At 40.8% G+C, this 19,084-nt stretch overlaps 1 protein-coding gene across 1 annotated transcript in view; it reads right to left on the bottom strand.

Annotated features, from left to right (window-relative positions):
• Window positions 1-19,084, bottom strand: part of LOC132870033 (myelin regulatory factor-like protein) — a 41,680-nt gene that overhangs the window by 17,057 nt on the left and 5,539 nt on the right. The window contains exons 6-18 of the mRNA XM_060903575.1: window positions 18,897-19,041; window positions 17,278-17,473; window positions 17,079-17,155; window positions 16,867-16,977; window positions 16,684-16,774; window positions 11,875-12,075; window positions 11,623-11,731; window positions 10,475-10,584; window positions 7,224-7,384; window positions 6,916-6,964; window positions 6,729-6,817; window positions 4,529-4,591; window positions 4,314-4,354 (exon numbers count right to left, since the gene is read on the bottom strand). Coding sequence (XP_060759558.1) covers window positions 4,314-4,354; window positions 4,529-4,591; window positions 6,729-6,817; window positions 6,916-6,964; window positions 7,224-7,384; window positions 10,475-10,584; window positions 11,623-11,731; window positions 11,875-12,075; window positions 16,684-16,774; window positions 16,867-16,977; window positions 17,079-17,155; window positions 17,278-17,473; window positions 18,897-19,041 — 1,443 coding nt within the window. The remainder of the gene's footprint in view (window positions 1-4,313; window positions 4,355-4,528; window positions 4,592-6,728; window positions 6,818-6,915; window positions 6,965-7,223; window positions 7,385-10,474; window positions 10,585-11,622; window positions 11,732-11,874; window positions 12,076-16,683; window positions 16,775-16,866; window positions 16,978-17,078; window positions 17,156-17,277; window positions 17,474-18,896; window positions 19,042-19,084) is intronic.

Raw genomic sequence — 19,084 nt, 5'->3', positions numbered from 1 at the left:
AATGAAGGAACTGAGACCAATCTTGGAATATCCTGGTTCAGCCATGAAATTCACTCCTTTCCTGTGTGTGCTTGCTAATGAACCAACCATGTTTCCCTGGAATGCTAACACCACAGATTGACCCACAGTAGATGAATGGTTTAGGCAGAGTGAACAAGTGTGGGAAAATGCACACAGGCAATTGGAACATGTGGCACAAAGGGGCCCAAGTTGTCAGCCTCCACATGTTGAGCCCTGGAAACTGACTTCAGTCCAATGATTTGAAGACAGGTGAATGACAACACCAGATACAGCAACAGCAGCAGCAACAGCCTACCTAGGCACCATAACAGTCTCCAATGTGATTCCCAAGTCAGCAGCCCAATGCCAATCCAGAACGTGTGCCCTCTTCAGGGCAGGCAACAAACACTGTCATATGGGAGAACATCACCATGCTGCAACTTAATGTTGAAGGCCTTACTAAAGCTAAGATCAACATACTTGAACTGTGGCAGCAGGGGCATGGCCAAGCGTCGGTTTGTGAATGGAGGGTGGGGTCAGGGAAGGTGAGTGGCAAAGTCAGTACACCTGCTGTTGATTAATGTTGTTTGTGTGTTTTGCAGTGAAGACAGAAAGTAGAAAAGGAGGGAGGTAGCGACAAGAGGGAAGCGATCCAGATGAGAACACGTGTGTGTGTGTGTGTGTGTGTGCCAAGTAAAGCTGAAAAGCAAAGTAAAGGAAATAAAGTTGTGTGTGAACATCATCTCCTGTCTGCTGCGCTTCAATATTCCACCCATGTCAGTGAAATACCACAGTGGTGCCAAAAGCCGGGATACTGAAGAGAACCACTGATGGAGTCCTCCCCATTTAAGGACTTGATCCATGCCCTTGCTACTGCCCAACAGAACCAGCACCAAGCGCTGATCAGCTTCCAGAAGGAGCAGGAACAACAGTTTGAAGCCTTGGTACTGGCTCAGCAGGAAGATCGCGAGGTGTTCTGGCACCTGCTCGCATCAGCGGAGTCCTCAACCGCCACCACAACAGACCCTCCCCACGTCACCCTTACCAAAGTGGGGCCGCATGACAATCCGGAAGCCTTCACTGCGCTCTTTGAGCGAGCGGCCAAAGCATGGGAGTGGCCTGCTATTATTACTGACTGGGGAGGCACAGCTTGCTGTGCAGCAGCTCCCCGCTGACAGCCGACTCATCTACAAGAACCTGAAGCGAGCCATCCTGCAGTGTATTGGCTACACCCCAGAACAACATTGCCAGTGCTTCTGGACATTAACTTTGGAGGAGGTCGGCTGGCCGTTTGCGTTCGGCCAACAGCTCCAGGACGCCTGCTGGTGGTGGCTGAGGGTGGACAACCGTGATGCTGAGGGGATCATCAACCTGGTGACACTGGAGCAGTTCGTCACACGGCTTCCAGAAGGAATAGCAGAGTGGGTCCAGTGTCACCACCCGGCGTCGCTGGGTCAAGCCATCAAGTAGGTGGAGGACCATCTGGAGGCAGTTCTGACGGCAGGCAGACACATCGCCTCTTTTTTCTTTCTCTTCCCTTCTCCTTCTCATCCCCGCCCCATTCCCCCACCACAGAGGCGGGGGCTGGCTCCCCCCCAGCCAGGCTGTTGCACTGTTGTAATCAGACCTCAATCCACCAAAACCTGGTGCAAGGTGAGGCACTGGGGAGAACACAAGTGGTGAAGGTTCTGTGTATGCACGGGGATGTTCACAATCATCCACTAGTGTCTGTCCAAATTCTATTTTGGGGGAAAAGCGTAGCATAAAGACAGCGGTTAACCCACGTCTTACCCACCTGCTGATCATTGGGACTGATTGGCTGAGGTTTAGGGAATTAATGGAGCGTAACCTCCTGAGAACAAACCCATAGACTTGTGTCCTCTGTAGTTGACATTTGTTTTACGTGCACACCCTCTTACCCTTTCAAGCTATTCACTTGAATCCTGGTGTCTTATAAAGAGTACATCCTGGGCTTTCCAATGATATATCATGTGACTAGGAGGGTTGCTGGGAAATTCCTAGTAAAGAAATCACAACAAAAGAGAAATTGAGAGACACATTTTTTTCTTGGCTCCCAGGAGGATATAGAAGGGGGTGGGTCCCGCAATAATATGTTATGGGGGGATCCTGGTGTGGCATTGACTGGGGAAGCTGTCACAGAGCCGTCTACATCAGCACTGCGTCAGGAGCAGCTTGCCCCTCTTCCCTCTCTCAGGGATTCCCTCGAGGACTTTCCGTTAGAGCACTTGCAAGACAGGATTTGCATCATGCATTTGACCAAGTGAGAGTCATTGATGGTCAAACTCTCCAGCCAAATGTGACACCCTTCTTCCCATACTTTGCTATTATTAAGGATAGGCTGTATCAGTGACACAGGACACTCAAACCAGTGAACAGATAATCCCAAAGAGCTGTAGGAAACTTGTATTCCATGCAGCTCACTTTAATCCAATGGGACACTTAGGACAGGATAAGACACTAGCCCGAATAATGGCTCAGTTCTATTGGCCAGGGATTTGCGGGGATGTTCGTCGGTGGTGTGCGGCATACTATGAATGCCAACTAGTAAATCCTGCCACCACTCCAAAAGTGCCTTTGTGCCCTCTCCCTCTAATCGAGACCCCCTTCAAGAGAATTGGTATGGATCTCGTCGGGCCATTATATTGGTCAGCATAAGGATATTGCTTTATTTTAGTTCTGGTGGACTATGCAATGCGATATCCGGAAGCAGTGCCTCTCCGTAATATTTCAGCATTCAGCATTGCAGAGGTGCTCTTCTGTGTTATGTCCCAAGTCAGGATTCCAAAAGAAATCCTGACTGACCAGGGCACTACCTTTTACATCATGAACACCTCGCAAGCTGTATGGGTTATTGGGAATTAAATCTATCCGCACCAGTGTCTATCACCCACAAACGGATGGTTTGGTGGAGAGGTTTAATCAAACAATTAAAAATCTATTTTGAAAGTTTGTAAATGAGGACGCACAAAATTGGGATAAATGGCTCGAGCCCCTGTTATTCATGGTACAAGAGGTCCCACAAGCCTCCATGAGGTTCTCCCCATTCAAATTATTATATGGGTGAAAGCTGCACGGCATTTTGGACATACTGCGGGAAGATTGGGAGGAGGGACCTTCAGCGAGTAAAAATGAAATTCAATACATTCTTGACCTGCACGCAAAGCTCCACACCCTCACACACTTAACCCAGGAGAATTTGCAGCAGGCACAAGAACGTCAAGCCTGGCTATACAACAGGGGCACGCACCTTAGAGAGTTTAACCCAGGAGATAAAGTATTCATCTTATTGCTCACTTCAAGTTCCAAATTAATCGCCAAGTGGCAAGGGCCCTTTGAGGTCACATGGCGAATTGGGGACATTGACTATGAGGTGAGGCAAATGGATAGGGGCATGGCACTACAAATGATAGGGGAGGGGCTCTGTAAATATACCACCTCAACCTGCTAAAATATTGGAACGAGGGGGTCCCTGTGGCATTGGTGTCAGTAGTTCCAGAGAAGGTGGAGCTGGGGCAGGAGGTCAAAAAAAATAACTACTCAAACTGCTCTGGTCCCCTGTGGAGACCACCTCTCACTGGCCCAAATCGCAGAGGTTGCCAGGTTGCAAGAGGAATTTTCTGACGTGTTCTCGCCCCTTCCTGGTCACACCCATCTCATAGAACACCACATTGAAACGCCCCCAGGGGTGGTGGTGCATAGCCACCCCTACCGCTTACCAGAACACAAGAAAAAGGTGGTTCAGGATGAACTCCGGGCCATGCTTGAAATGGGCATAATCAAGGAGTTCCACAGTGACTGGAGCAGCCCAGTAATCCTGGTTCCCAAGGCCGATGGGTCAGTCCGGTTCTGTGTGGACTACAGAAAAGTCAATGCAGTGTCCAAATTTGACGCATACCCAATGTCTCGCATTGATGAGTTGCTCGATCAGTTAGGTGCTGCTCTATTTTATTAAACATTGGATTTGACAAAGGGATATTGGCAGATCCCCTTGACTCCTCTATCCTGAGAGAAAATGGCCTTTTCCACGCGTTTGGATTACACCAATTTTTCATGCTTCCTTTGGGGCTATTTGGGGCTCCCACTAAGTTTATTAAGCCAATATGACAGCAGCCACTATTTCATATATAGCATTATGTTGTGCTGCATTAGAGGTGGAACATAGATGGAATGTAGACCCCACCCCCCCCACTCTATTGCCAAATTTCTGATTGGTTCCTTTTCATTATATATATTATATAGCAGAACTGTAATCAAGATGCCAAGACATTACACATTACACAAGACATTCTTACCTGTAGTCACTGTTTCTGTAGTAGTAGAGTTTGGATACATACTACATGGTTTCAGAAACAAAAAAGGTCAAATAGATATGCAGTGTAGTATGTACCATATGTATGCTGTACATGCAAATATACAAAATTGTTCAAAGCTGTAGAAAAATTGTTGAATGGGTAATGTACAGATATGAATGAAAAAATGGAGGGCGTTTATGATGACTGCAATCTACCTGGAATCAAAATCCACGTCTTCTCTTAATGTGAGTGTGTAGAGTGTGGTGATACAGATGGCACTGGAACCATGTGGACCAAAAAAAAAAAAAAAAGCACAATATCAATGTCAGTGTACAACTAAAATCCCTGTCTGGCAAAATCCCATTAATATGGACTGCTAGTAAAAAGTATGAGAACACTTAATTGAAGTTGGTTTTTATTTACTCTGTATCTGTCTGTATGCACTTACACAATCTTAGTACAATCTTCTAAATGAGCCCTTTGATGAAATTTCATTTTTTCCTTGAATATTGCTTTCATATAGTGTACCAGTTTATTTTAGTTACTTTTTAAAGTTTTCTCTCTAAACATCTACACTGTAGTATCTATATGCAGTGCCCTCCATGATTATTGCCCCCTCCCACCCCATAAAGATTAACAAAAAAGGGTTAGCAAAAAATCCACCTTTTGATGAAGTCATTTGATCTCACACAGAAAAAATGAGAAAAATCCAACCTTTAATTGAAATAAATTTATTCAGAGAAAAACAAATCCCTCATCAAGAAATAATTATTTTCAGCAAAAACACGTGCCACTTTTATTAGCACCCCTAAATTATAGTGAACATAATGTAACTGAATCATGTTTCCCATTTAAATTGTACATTTTGAGTGGATTGGAGTGCATAGGAACTTTCAAGCTGTAATCTATGATTTCCTGATTAACTGGTGTTAAAATATGAGGTGACACAGAGGCCAGAGTCCTATAGTCATCCATCAACATGGGAAAGATAAGAACACACAAACTAAATGAGGGAGAAGTTTGTTGACCTTTCATAAGTCAAGGAATGGTTATAAAAAAAATAGCTACTCACCTGAAAATGTTAATTTCTACTGTTGGAGCAAGGATTAAAAAAAAGCAGACACCAACTGGAACTGTTACAAACTTGCTTGGAAAAGGACCCAAGTTTATTTTGTCTCCACATACAGTGAGGAGGAGGATAACAGAGGCAAAAAATTAAAAAAATAAAAAATCCCCAAGGATCACTGTTGGTGAATTACAAGAAAAAGTAAAATCTTGGGGTTTCCAAATCTCCAAAACCACCATCAGACTCCACCTCCATGCCAACAGATTATTTGGAAGGTCTGAGAGAAAAAAGCCTTTTCTGTCAGTTAACCACAAATATAAGCATCTGAAGTTTGTGAAACGCTACGACAACTTTGACTGGAACCATGGTTATGGTCTGATATAACAAAAATTGAGCTTTTTGGCAATAAACACTCAAGGTGGGTTTGGTGTAAAAAGAAGGATGGCTATAATGAAAAGAACCTGATCCCAACTGTAAAACATGGTGGAATTTCTGTGATGTTTGGGGGCTGTTTTTCCTCCAAAGGCTCTGGAAACCTTGTTATGCTACATGGCTTTGAATAAATTTATTTCAATTAAAGGTTGGATTTTTCTAATTTTTTCAGTGTGAGATGAAGTGACCACCAAAAGTTCAATTTTTTTTCTAATCTTTTTACTAATCTTTACAAGGGATAAAGACAATCATGGCAGGCACTGTAATAGTATGTACTACTACTACTACTATTTAGTGTTGTAGTATTTCAGACCAGTCTTGGTCTCGAGACTGGTCTCAAGACCTTTGAAGGTCTCAGTCACATCTCAGAATCAACCACATTCTTATTCAGTCTTGTCTTGGTCTCGGACATAGAGACTTGGAATATTATTTCAAGTCTGGTTAAGACCACAACTGTGGGGATCTCACTAAATTGCCTGTGCATTGTCTGGTTTATTTGTTAACATCATTGCTGTGATTGGATGTAAAACTTTCTGCTTCAAATGCAACCAATAAAGTGACTCATTGCTAATTTGAATTTTTTTTTTCCTGTTAACAGCTGTCACACCTCCCTGTCCCCACCCCCTTTCACACACACTGGTCTTGTTTTGGTCTTGACTCAGCCTCACCCTGCCTTGGTCTTGGTCTTGACTTGGTCTCAACCCCTCAAAATCATATTCTAGTCTTGGTCTCCATAAACTCTGGTCCTGGTCATGACTTGAGGTGGTCTTGACACTATAATATTCTTAATATTATAATAGTTTTTTTTTCCCCAGTAGTGGTATCAGCATGTTTATCTTAACATGAATTACATTGGACTGCACCATCAAGACATCTTTTGGTTTATATTAAATATTTAACAAAGAAAAAGGACTCACCAAAAAGCCATAGTTACCACAAGCAGAACAATAATCACTTGGAATATTCTGTGCTGGAGGCAGTTCTGGTATTTCTCACGTACATACTCCTGACACAGACACATGGTATCTTTAGAGTTGGTAAAACAGAACATCATTTATCAGGCAGAACAGGAGTAGTTGGGTATTTTTATTTGTTTTAACTTACTTTGCTAAATTTTGGTGGCGAGGGCTTTTGGGGGGAAACTGATGTTTGGCTTTTGTTGCTTTTAGTGACTCCTCTGTAAGTGAAATGTAAACAGGGAATAATGTATGCAAGCAAGCATTATAAAACAGACGACTCAAATGAAATTAGCTGGCAGTTAATCCAACGGCTTATGTGATTATGTTATATGAGACTTCAAACACAATGATTAGATTTTTGAACACAAAGTGATCAACAAATACGTTTAAAAAAAAGCCATTAGATGTGTTGATGTGCTTTTACAGGTTATTCAGCATTTTATTCGCATTTACCGCTTATTTGCAGCAGTGCTTTTGGAGTGCATGCTCTCCAGGTTCTTAAGCTTGGCCAGGCGAGTGTTCCACACCTCGAGATCCTCAATGCGTGTCTCCAGGTTATCAGTAAGCTTGCAGAGCTCTTTTACAGCCCCTACATTCTCCATAAAGATCTGCTCCTATTTGGAATCCACACAGAAGTTGAATCCATACAACTCATCGGTTTGTGACAAAACGGCCAATTTTAAGTTGCACTAACATACTAACATATAGTTTTAATCACTTGCCTCAATTTATCTCATCTCATCTCATTATTTCTAGACGCTTTATCCTGTTCTACAGGGTCGCAGGCAAGCTGGAGCCTATCCCAGCTGACTACGGGCGAAAGGCGGGGTACACCCTGGACAAGTCTCCAGGTCATCACAGGGCTGACACATAGACACAGACAACCATTCACACTCACATTCACACCTACGATCAATTTAGAGTTAATTAACCAATTAACCTAACCTGCATGTCTTTGGACTGTGGGGGAAACCGGAGCACCTGGAGGAAACCCACACGGACACGGGGAGAACATGCAAACTTCGCACAGAAAGGCCCTCGCCGGCCACGGGGCTCGAACCCAGACCTTCTTGCTGTGAGGCAACAGCGCTAACCACTACACCACCGTGCCGTCCCCTCAATTTATCTAATTTTTTTAAAATTAATTTTAAAGTTTCACAATAATTATTAAAAATTACGTTTATATTATAGAGATTCTGTGCATGTCATTTTGACCTGAATTTAACATTTAATTTTCTTTATTTAAAAAAAAAAGATTTCATTCTGTATATAGTAAAAACCACATTGACATCTACAGTTGCAGTCAGAAGGTCATACACATGGACATGAATGTCATGGCAATACTGGGCTTTCAATTATTTTTTTGAACTGTTCTTTTTCTGGGGCAGAATGATTGTACAATAGAAAAAACAAGAATTTGGTGTACAAGATTTAATTAATTTTGGGTTTTCTGAAATCAACATGGGTTCAGAAATATACATACAGCAGACTAAATATTTAATTAAATGTCCTTTAGCAAGTTTCACCTTGATTAGAAGCTTTTGTCTCATCTAAGCATACAAATTTTCTCCAGAAGGTTTTTTCTTTGTCCATATGATCAGCTGCAAACTTTAGTGTCAATGTTGGAGCAGGGGCTTTTTTCTTGGACAGCAGCCTTTCAGTCCATGGTGAAGTAAAACTCACTTAACTGTAGACAGTGTGACACTGGTATTCCAGTAGCTTCCAGTTCATGGTAGGCCTGTGCCTTGGTGGTTACTGGGTTGTTCCTAACCATATAATAATAATAATAATAATAATAAGTTAGGGCGGCACGGTGGTGTAGTGGTTAGCGCTGTCGCCTCACAGCAAGAAGGTCCGGGTTCAAGCCCCGTGGCCGGCGAGGGCCTTTCTGTGCGCAGTTTGCATGTTCTCCCCGTGTCCGCGTGGGTTTCCTCTGGGTGCTCCGGTTTCCCCCACAGTCCAAAGATATGCAGGTTAGGTTAACTGGTGACTCTAAATTGACCGTGAGTGTGGATGGTTGTCTGTGTCTATGTGTCAGCCCTATGATGACCTGGCGACTTGTCCAGGGTGTACCCCGCCTTTCGCCTGTAGTCAGCTGGGATAGGCTCCAGCTTGCCTGTGACCCTTTAGAACAGGATAAAGCGGCTAGAGATAATGAGATGAGATGAATAATAAGTTAAATTTATATAGCGCCTTTCAAGAAACCCAAGGACGCTTTACAATTATAGACAAAGAAAAAAATAAAAATAAAAAAAATAAAAATAATAATAAATAATAATAATAATAAAAATAATAATAAAAAGTAAAAAGTCCACCGAGTAGGGGTCAGGATGTAATTCCGTGGTGTAGCAGCCACGGTCCCATGAAAAGGTGCACGAAAACGAGTCCCACATCTCCAGCACCGCTGCCGTGACGCCGTCAGCAACATCGCTCAACACCACGCCATGGATCCACAAAGTGAGCACAGAAGCTCCGCCATGCAGAGCGCTGGTGTGTCCCAAACCGCCTGCACAGCCGCTGCGATGCCACCGAGCAACATCGCTCGGAACATCACGCCAAGCATTAAAGCACAGAGCGCTGGACAACCACGATATAAAATGAGCAACAGGCTCACTGCAGTCCATAGCTGGGAGCACAGGCATCACCCACAGTGAACCACCAAGGCCTGGAGGGAACCGACGCCCAAAACTGGGTCTGGAGCTATACCACAACCGGCGGACAAAACACTCAAACAAACATCAAACTACACAAACACACAGAAAAAATAAATAAATAAATGAAAATAGAAAAAGAAAGAAAATAAAAATAAAATAAAAAAGCTCTGGTGAGAAGCGGCAGCCAGAACACGCATGACATACTCTCAACCAGAAACGGAAATGAAAAAAAAAGAAAAAAAGTTCGAGGCATGCTGCTGTGTGCATACATGGACATGACACAGTGACCATCTGAAACAATTTCCTCTCAGCTGACAGTTTGGGTTTTCTTCCGGCAAAGTGGCTATACCTCCCAAAAACTTGTACTTCAGTACAGTTGTTCAAACTGATGATCCTGGAATCTGCAGTTGTTTTGAAATGTCTCCAAGAGACATTCCTGAGTGTGTAAATCTATGATCCTCTTTCTCAGATCTGCACTGAGCTCCTTGGACTTTCCAGTTGTACTGTGTGTTGATCAATCCAATGAGTGTCAAATAAACCCTTTTTGTGTTGTGGACAGAGAAGCTACCAGTCAATCATCATCACTAACAGGAAGGTAAGAGGCCTTGGCCTTGGCCTTGGCCTGAACCATGAGATTAATGTCTGTGATGACATTCATGTCAGTGTATGTAAACTTCTGACAGCAACTGTATGGTTTAAGCCATAAAATTTACATTTTTGACTCCTTGCTCCAATGATATGGGAACTGCCCCACAGAAAAAGCCAATGCACTGAAAGCCAACATCAATGTGATGTGATGTTTAATATGAAAATTCATGAGCTTCTGTCATTTGGGTGCCAATAAAAACCAGTTGTTCTCTTTGGTCAGTAAAAATAATGGAAGAGATGCTAATTTTTTAAGAGAATCTTTGCCTCATTATTTCATTGTTTTCTTACTTTTGCTTGGACCTCATCAGTAAATGCAATATATTCTCATGTTTTTCAACAGAGATTCACTTTTTCTCTTTGCCTGTTGGCATCTCTGTAAAACTATGGGGCACGTGTACTGACTTTGTCCACCATGAGGAAGTTGTGGATTTTCTGTCCATCAGAGTAAGCAACATCTCCTACTTCTCTCACTGCTGTAGGAAGCAGCTCCCTCACCTCTTGTGCTATAATGCCTGACAAAGACACAAAAATATCCCCTTTACAGTCAGAATCTAATGATACATTGTTCAAGATCATGATGTTAATCCTGCTTTTTATCTACTATTCCAACTAGCAACCAGCTTAAACATACATTTCACACATCATTAATATAGTTCATATCAATTATTAATAAACTATGAATAAATGAAAGTTGTTATATGTTTTCTGTCTACACAGTTAAAATAATCCTGAAACAGTCATGCTGAAGTAATGTGTAATTTGCTAAATTCTCATATTGTTTCAATGCTGTAACTTTATTGGTAAAGCTATATCTTTTTACCGATAATTAAAACAAGCAGAGAATTAAAGTAATATAACTATAACTAAGTATCATTAAGGAGCTTGTTTAACTGAATGTTCATGTGTAAGAAGGACATGGGTCAGTTCTTCTCCTCATCAACTCTCTGGAATTATAGTGCAACCTCTGCCATTCTCACCCAGGTCACTTCTGGGTCACTTCCTGGTTCTCCTCTGTATAAACTGCTCATGAACTTTCATTAACTGTGAAGCCTTGCCAAAGTCATGTGTCTTGTGTTGGTTCTGAGCTGTGTACCTTGCTAATGTCATTATCATGCTCTGCTGTTTAGACTGAGATGATCAGATTATCTTTTGTGCCTGGATTGCTGTGATTACTGGTATTGATACAAAATTATTTGTTATCAAACATTCTGAACATGGATTTTCATACTGCACCTGAGTCATAGATTGTGTTCTTAGATTGTGTATATCGCCTGCCTATAAAAGTTTAAAAGTATTTCAAGCCACCTGAACTGAGGCTCCAAGTGTAAAATAATAATTTATTAGCATTTGTGCATCTTCACTGAAATTCGTGTTAAAATCTCAGTGGTTGTGTATCTCTTAGTTTTGAGAAATGAACACACTTCATTTGAATAGTGATGTCTGATCACATTGGATGGCCACAATCAAATATAATTTCATGTAAAACATACCTGTAAACATCCTACTCTGCCCAATGGCCTGTATGCTATAATGTTTAAGGCTGCACACACCTGTTTCATGCACCTGATCAATGCCCATCTTTGATGCAAACTCGGGCTTGTAGTTATATTCAACAATTCTCATCTGGGCTATTCTTCTCAGCTGTTCAGTTGAATCCACCTTAAAGCATCAGAATCAGCCATGAGATTAATGAGGGAGACAGTCCCACCTCCAGATGCATTTTATTTTTGTAAAAAAACTGCCAGGTAAATGATCTGGACAGAAAAGCAATCGAAAGCATGTGGTGTATGTGAGATATTCACCTCTTTGACATTCTCCTTCACTCTGATATCTGAGGGGTGCATGATTGTGCCCATTATCTTGGCATTTCCGCAAACCACCAGTGCCTCATCTGGGGCATCGGTGTTGATCCCCACCAGTCCCTGGCACACCACTGAGTCTGGAATCTGTCCTTTTACCCAGAGCACCTCGCTGTCATTCTCAAACTGCCCTGGGTTCGAGGCCTTAGGAGAATAAACGTCACTGTGATATGAATGTTAATCCCAACATTTATGTAGTTGTAATCTGAATAACACTGTTACAGTGTTTTAATACCGAAACATTGTGTTAGTTTACTACTTTGTCATTTGGCTCTAACTGGTCTAATATAGATATTTAGTTACTGCCTAAATTTGGTGCTCCTGATGAATGTATGAACAAAATATTTGCAAGGGCAAAAAATCAACCTGAATAGAAAAATAATATTATAGTATATAAACCATCGAATTGTGTAGTGTTGTGTATTTCACATCAGTAAATTGCTGCAATGTCATGTGACAGTGATACCAATAATGAGAAACACATTGCAGTTACAAATACATGTTTATTCCTTTCTTTGATAACGCATGCATGCGCCAGATACAACACCACAACGTTTGTTATGGTGTGACTCTGCTGGGTGCCTGGTGGACAGCAGTGAACCAGTGCTTTCACTTTACATCATTACTATATAGTTACCATCTAATATCAAACTTGATATGTCAAACAGTTGTTTGCTTACATCTTTCACATCCACGCGCGTTGTGTGTAGCCGCAAACTGCAAAGTGTGCGCACATCATTAGGACTAATGACCTGTTCCTGATTAGAATGCAATCACAGTGCATACATATAAAGACTCTCAGTAACACACAGACTTTGCGAAAGCCTTGTATTTTGCATCACTTTTCTGGTTTTGACCTTGTTTATGTTTTTGGATTGTGAGTATTGTATTACCTCTGATATCTCGTCGGTGCCTCACTCAACCACTGCCTGTTTTTTGACTGCTTTTGTTTATGTTTTGGATCTATTTGCTAGCATGCTTTCAATAAAACTATTCCTGCACTTACATCCGTCTATCACCCTCACATGACAAAAACTGCTACAGTAACTGTCCAACAAGTTCATGGACTACTAAAACTGTTTCAACTCATTTTACATGAAACTCATCAATATTTTCCATAAAATGTGTTGGTAAATAATCCCACATTATTTTTTAAAAAGCAAATTAAAAATAACTGCTGGATTAAAAACCCATCTATCTTATGGAAATAAAGATACAAATTTCGTTGTCTGGTGGTCAAGTGTTTATGAGATATATGGCCTAGCACTTATAGTCGGGTTCCCTGTGGTGGTACACATTTGTCATTTGTGTGTACAGACAGCATAGGGTCACAAAAGCCATCAAAAATCAGGTCGATGCATTACCATATTCTCCTAAGTACGGGACTCTGCTCCATGTGCATTTTGAGGAGCTTCACTAATAAAACCCAATGAAATGAAAATGTTTGTTTATTTTAAGTCTTAAATACAATTGCTAAAATCATATTTATATTACAATGACTCTCATTCACATCATTTTGACCTGAGAATAACAAGGAGAAATACGTGTTTAAAAAGTACAAGAAAAACTAATTCATGGTCTGTCACATGACTTCCTTATTTTATCAACATACTTGGCAAAAAAAGGATTTTGTGAGTTTCAATGATTATTGATTATATTTTTAAGTAACTGAAATAAGATACAATTTATTATGAATTTTATCCATGACTCAGGAGACAAGGGAGCAAAATTGGCCATGCTGTCTGGATGGGAGGGAAGTTTTACTCTCTCTCCCCTATCAATCACAGTAACACTAGCCACTGGCAACTAACAGTGGTGCTTGAAAGTTTGTGAACCCTTTAGAATTTTCTATATTTCTCCATAAATATGACCTAAAACATCATCAGATTTTCACACAAGTCCTAATTGTAGATAAAGAGAACCCAGTTAAACAAATGAGACAAAAAATATTACACTTGGTCATTTATTTATTGAGGGAAATGATCCAATATTACATATCTGTGAATAGCAAAAGTATGTGAAACTTTGCTTTCAGTATCTGTCTGATCTCCTTGTGCAGCAATAACTGCAATTAAATGTTCCCGGTAACTGTTGATCAGTCCTGCACACCAGCTTAGAGGAATTTTAGCCCATTCTTCTGTACAAAACAGCTTCAACTCTGGGATGTTGGTGGGTTTCCTCACATGAACTGCTCGCTTCAGGTCCTTCCACACAGGCCTGTTTCAAGCTATTTGGGGGCCCTAGGCAAAGGGGGATCTGGGGCCCATAATTATCCCCCCCCTCGACGAAAGGCCTTATGGCCGCCTACCCACTGAAGACTTAATAAATAAACATCACACATATTGTAATCATTCTTACGATTTTTACTTAATAAATGAACTCTTTACATTATTATAAATAATTATCAAACCCAATTAAACACAAGAATAGACAAAATACACACACACACACACACACACACACACACACATATATATATATATATATATAAAAATCAAATATGAAAATAAGACAAAGTAATATAAAATGTGCAAATAACACAACACTAAATATTTACAGTATATACACAAGTAGAAATAACTTAAAATGGTGATTAAATGATTACAAACATGAATAAGAATCTTAATAAGAACCAGCACACACAGAAAAGTGCAAAAGGAATAGAAAAACACATAAAAATTTAAGAATACACAACTAGAATCATGGGCCAAATGTCTAAAACTGCTGCTTGCGGGCCAGTCCTTGCAAGTTTGTAAGCCTGTTGTGCATGACAATGTTTACATCACTGTTATAAACACTGTCTACAAGATAACTACCATTAACATAAGCTAGCTACCAAATTTGCTTGTCGACCCGCTTGGTATTAATGAGTGTGTACATTCTCACTTACCAGTGTCTTGTTTTTTTCTGTCTTCCTCTTCCCTTTTCTTCTTTCTCTTCTGGCTCCCTGAGGGGTAATTTCGCTTCATATTTGATTTTGAGGTTTTTTTGCCGCGGAGCTCTGCAACCACTTGACTGGACGGATATGGGCATTGAGGGGTTGACAACAGACTGTCATTGCACTTTTCAGCCAAAGCATGTAGGGAGGCGCTGTTGTGCATTAGGTGGCCCCCCCCCCCGGAACTAGGATATTTCAACAAGTGTCATTAGGTGCTGCGCTGCCACGCTCAAAAAGTTGTCATTGCTATTGAATATATAGCCAGTCATTCGGCAGCGGGGGCCCTTCGAGGGCTGGGGCCCTAGGCAATTGCCAAGTCTGCCTACCTTGTTGCAACGGGTCTGCTTCCACAACATTTCGATTGGATTAAGGTCAGGACTTTGACTTGGCCATTCCAAAGCATTAACTTTATTCTTCTTTTACCATTCTTTGGTAGAACGATTTGTGTGCTTAGGGTCATTGTCTTGCTGCATGACCCACCTTTCCTTGAGATTCAGTTCATGGACAGATGTCCTGACATTTTCCTTTAGAATTCGCTGGTATAGTTCAGAATTCATTGTTTCATCAATGATGGCAAGCCGTCCTGGCCCAGATGCAGCAAAACAGGCCCAAACCATGATACTATCACCACCATGTTTCACAGATGGGATAAGGTTCTGATGCTGGAATGCAGTGTTTTCCTTTTCCAAACATAATGCTTCTCATTTAAACCAAAAAGTTCTATATTGTTTTCATCCATCCACAAAACATTTTTCCAATAGCCTTCTGGCTTGTCCATGTGATCTTAAGCAAACTGCAGACGAGCAGCAATGTTCTTTTTGGAGAGCAGTGGCTTTCTCCTTGCAACCCTGCCATGCACACCATTGTTGTTCAGTGTTCTCCTGATGGTGGACTCATGAACATTAGCATTAGCCAATGTAAGAGAGGCCTTCAGTTGCTTAGAAGTTACCCTGGGGTCCTTTGTGACCTCGTTGACTATTACACGCCTTGCTCTTGGAGTGATCTTTGTTGGTCGACCACTCCTGGGGAGGGTAACAATGGTCTTGAATTTCCTCCATTTGTACACAATCTGTCTGACTGTGGATTGGTGGAGTCCAAACGCCTTAGAGATGGTTTTGTAACCTTTTCCAGCCTGGTGAGTATCAACAACGCTTTTCTGAGGTCCTCAGAAATCTCCTTTGTTCGTGCCATGATGCACTTCCACAAACGTGTTGTGAAGATCAGACTTTGATAGATCCCTGTTCTTTAAATAAAACAGGGTGCCCACTCACACCTGATTGTCATCCCATTGATTGAAAACACCTGACTCTAATTTCACTTTCAAATGAACTGCTAATCCTAGAGGTTCACATACTTTTGCCACTCACAGATAAGTAATATTGGATCATTTTCCTCAATAAATAAATGACCAAGTATAATATTTTTGTCTTGTTTGTTTAACTGGGTTCTCTTTATCTACTTTTAGGACTTGTGTGAAAATCTGATGATGTTTTCTGTCATATTTATGCAGAAATATAGAAAATTCTAAAGGGTTCACAAACTTTCAAGCACCACTGTGTGTGTGTGTGTGTGTGTGTGTGTGTGTGTGTGTGTGTGTGTGTGTGTGTGTGTGTGTGTGAGCCTCCCAAAATGAATAATCAAATACTTGTACTCTAACTGTCTAATCTTTTGTCATTTAATGGGATTATTTTGGCAATAATAACACAGCAATGTACAATAATCAATTACCTTCTGTTTTAAAATGTATTTACAGTTTTAGGTTCGAGTGTGGTTTTGCCCTGACTAATCATTTGTTCACTTTATGTAAAACTTACCCTGACAATGATTCTCTCAGATATGTTTGCAACCAGCAGGTAACTCTTGTCTTTGACTGTAGCATAAAGTCCGACAACCAGTAGGAAGTACCTGATCAATAAAAAAATGTCACAATCACCACAGATAACATTACCTCTCCAACACAAAACCCAGTCTAGCACTCAGTTCATTTCCTGTGTCACCTCTGGTCAGGATTGGGTTTGCCTTTCTTCCTCATGTTATTAGCAGTGGTTTCACCAAAGTGTAATCTTCCAAGCGTAATCTTGGTGATTTTATTTCCAGGCAAGTCTACTCTGAAAAAAGGTATGAACTCATCAAATGTCTAAATAAAAAACATGACACACTTAGACATTGTAAATCATGTTAGTAGAGAAGCCAGAAAATGAACATTTACTGGACTGGCAGGAAAGGTTTTTTGCTGCGGTCTGACTGTGACTGCTCGATGGTGATGTGATGGTTCTGAGCCTCAAGCTGAAAGGAAAGTTAATTCAATTGAAAGGATTAAACTAGCACATTTAAAAAAAAAGCATTTACTTTCATTGGAGTAACCCCAGAAATTTATTTTCACAGAGAAATAAGTATTAGGCATGAACCTTGATTCCGAAGATTTTCACTTGGAAGCCATCTACAGGCATAGGACCTGCTGGTATCTTCACATATTTGGGGTCTCCAGCCATCCCAATATGTACTGTCACTTGGAAGTGGTTTTTCTTCTGGCACACAAATGCCTCATCAGCTGTCGAGTAACTGAAACCTTTATCTGTGTCCACATGGTAACCCGGTGGAGGGCTGTGAAATGCACGATCAATAGGAAAAACATCATATTCAGTTAACTGTGGCAACTAAAATGAGCGCTACTTAACTTTTGGGACTACAGGAATAATTTTCCACAGAAAGAGATGTACAGTTGTGGCCAAAAGTTTAAATATACCAAGGCTATTAAGATATTCTCAGTTTTTCATATCTGCACACATTTTATGCTGGCAGACATTTCTTTTGGCAAATTAGTTATCATCAACAGTCAACTACTTTGTTCACATGACAGGTAATTTTAAAACAATCAAGACAATAAAGACGTTTATTTCAGCTTTAATTCACTATATCAGAATTGGAGTGTAGTTAAACATTTACAAATTAATTCCAAGGGATGAAAGATAGTCTGAAAGATTCAACTGAAGCCCAAGACAACAACAAAGGAACTGGTGGAGTTGGATATATAGGTATGTTCATCCACCACTAATCACCCCAATTAAGTCCTACATCACGATGGCTTAAAATTTATGTCATGCAAGGAAGAAGCCCTTATACCAAGATGAGCATTAAAAAAAAAAAACCTAGACTGAAGTTTGCAGTTGATCACCAGGCTTTTGGAGGAGTGGTCTCTGGTCAGTTGAAACAAAAATGTAACTTTGGCCATCATGATCAGTGCTATGTATGGAGGAAAAAGAGTGAGGCTTTTAAGCCAAAGAACACTATCCCAGCTGTGAAACACTGGGGTGGTAGCATCATGTTGTGGGGGATTTTTTGCTGGAAAAGGGACTGGTACACTTGGAGGATGGGAAGGAGGATTAAAACTTAGACAGAAATTTAAAACTTGGTTACAACTGGATCTTCCAGCAGGACAATTATCTTAATATGTCTACAAATGTGTAAAAAAAATGGCTTAAAGGCAACAAAGTGAGCCAACACAAAGCCCTGAATCCCAAAGGATTCTGAGCAGCAAGGCCTACAAACCTGACTGAGTTACAACAGTTCTGTCAGGAGGAATAAGAAAAAATTCCTATGTCTTCCTGAATTGACTTAACACAGGAAATGCATCATATGGTAACATGAAATGTGTGGAGTTGTGAAAAATTGACTTTGAATGGCTTTAGCAAAGGTGTACAGCATGTGAACCTTTGGCCTCGACTATATATGCATTTTTACTGACATTAACAGCTATCGGGAATACTTTTTGCACTTTAAATAATACAGCAGGAGGAAGAAACAGTATACCACTGCAGATTCAACAATAATTCCAGATATGCTTGTTTCTAAAATCATGCAGTCAGTCAAATCTTGTATAATGTGATTGTGAAAGTAAGTTCCAGAGACTCGGATGAAGAAAAAAAAACATCCTTTTGAATTAAAAACATATTTTTGTTTTACTTCTTTTTAACAGAATAAAATAAATTTGTGCACAATATTGTGAATGTGCCTGAAAAAGGCTTACAGAGTTTGGTAGCTGCTGTTATAGAGGCTGCTCCACTGATTTGGTTGATATCGGTCCCATTTCAGTAGCTGGTATGTCATTGCTGGACTTGATGCATGGACATCACCATCATAGCCTGACATTTCACACATACCCCTGTCAGGACCTGTGAACAGAAGATGACACAGAGAAATGGTTAGACTTCAGCT

This window comes from Neoarius graeffei, chromosome 21 (assembly GCF_027579695.1).
Source record: "Neoarius graeffei isolate fNeoGra1 chromosome 21, fNeoGra1.pri, whole genome shotgun sequence".
In the NCBI taxonomy this organism is placed as follows: Eukaryota; Metazoa; Chordata; class Actinopteri; order Siluriformes; family Ariidae; genus Neoarius; species Neoarius graeffei.
Note: the sequence above shows the minus strand (reverse complement) of the source record. Positions and strands in the feature narration are given on the sequence as shown.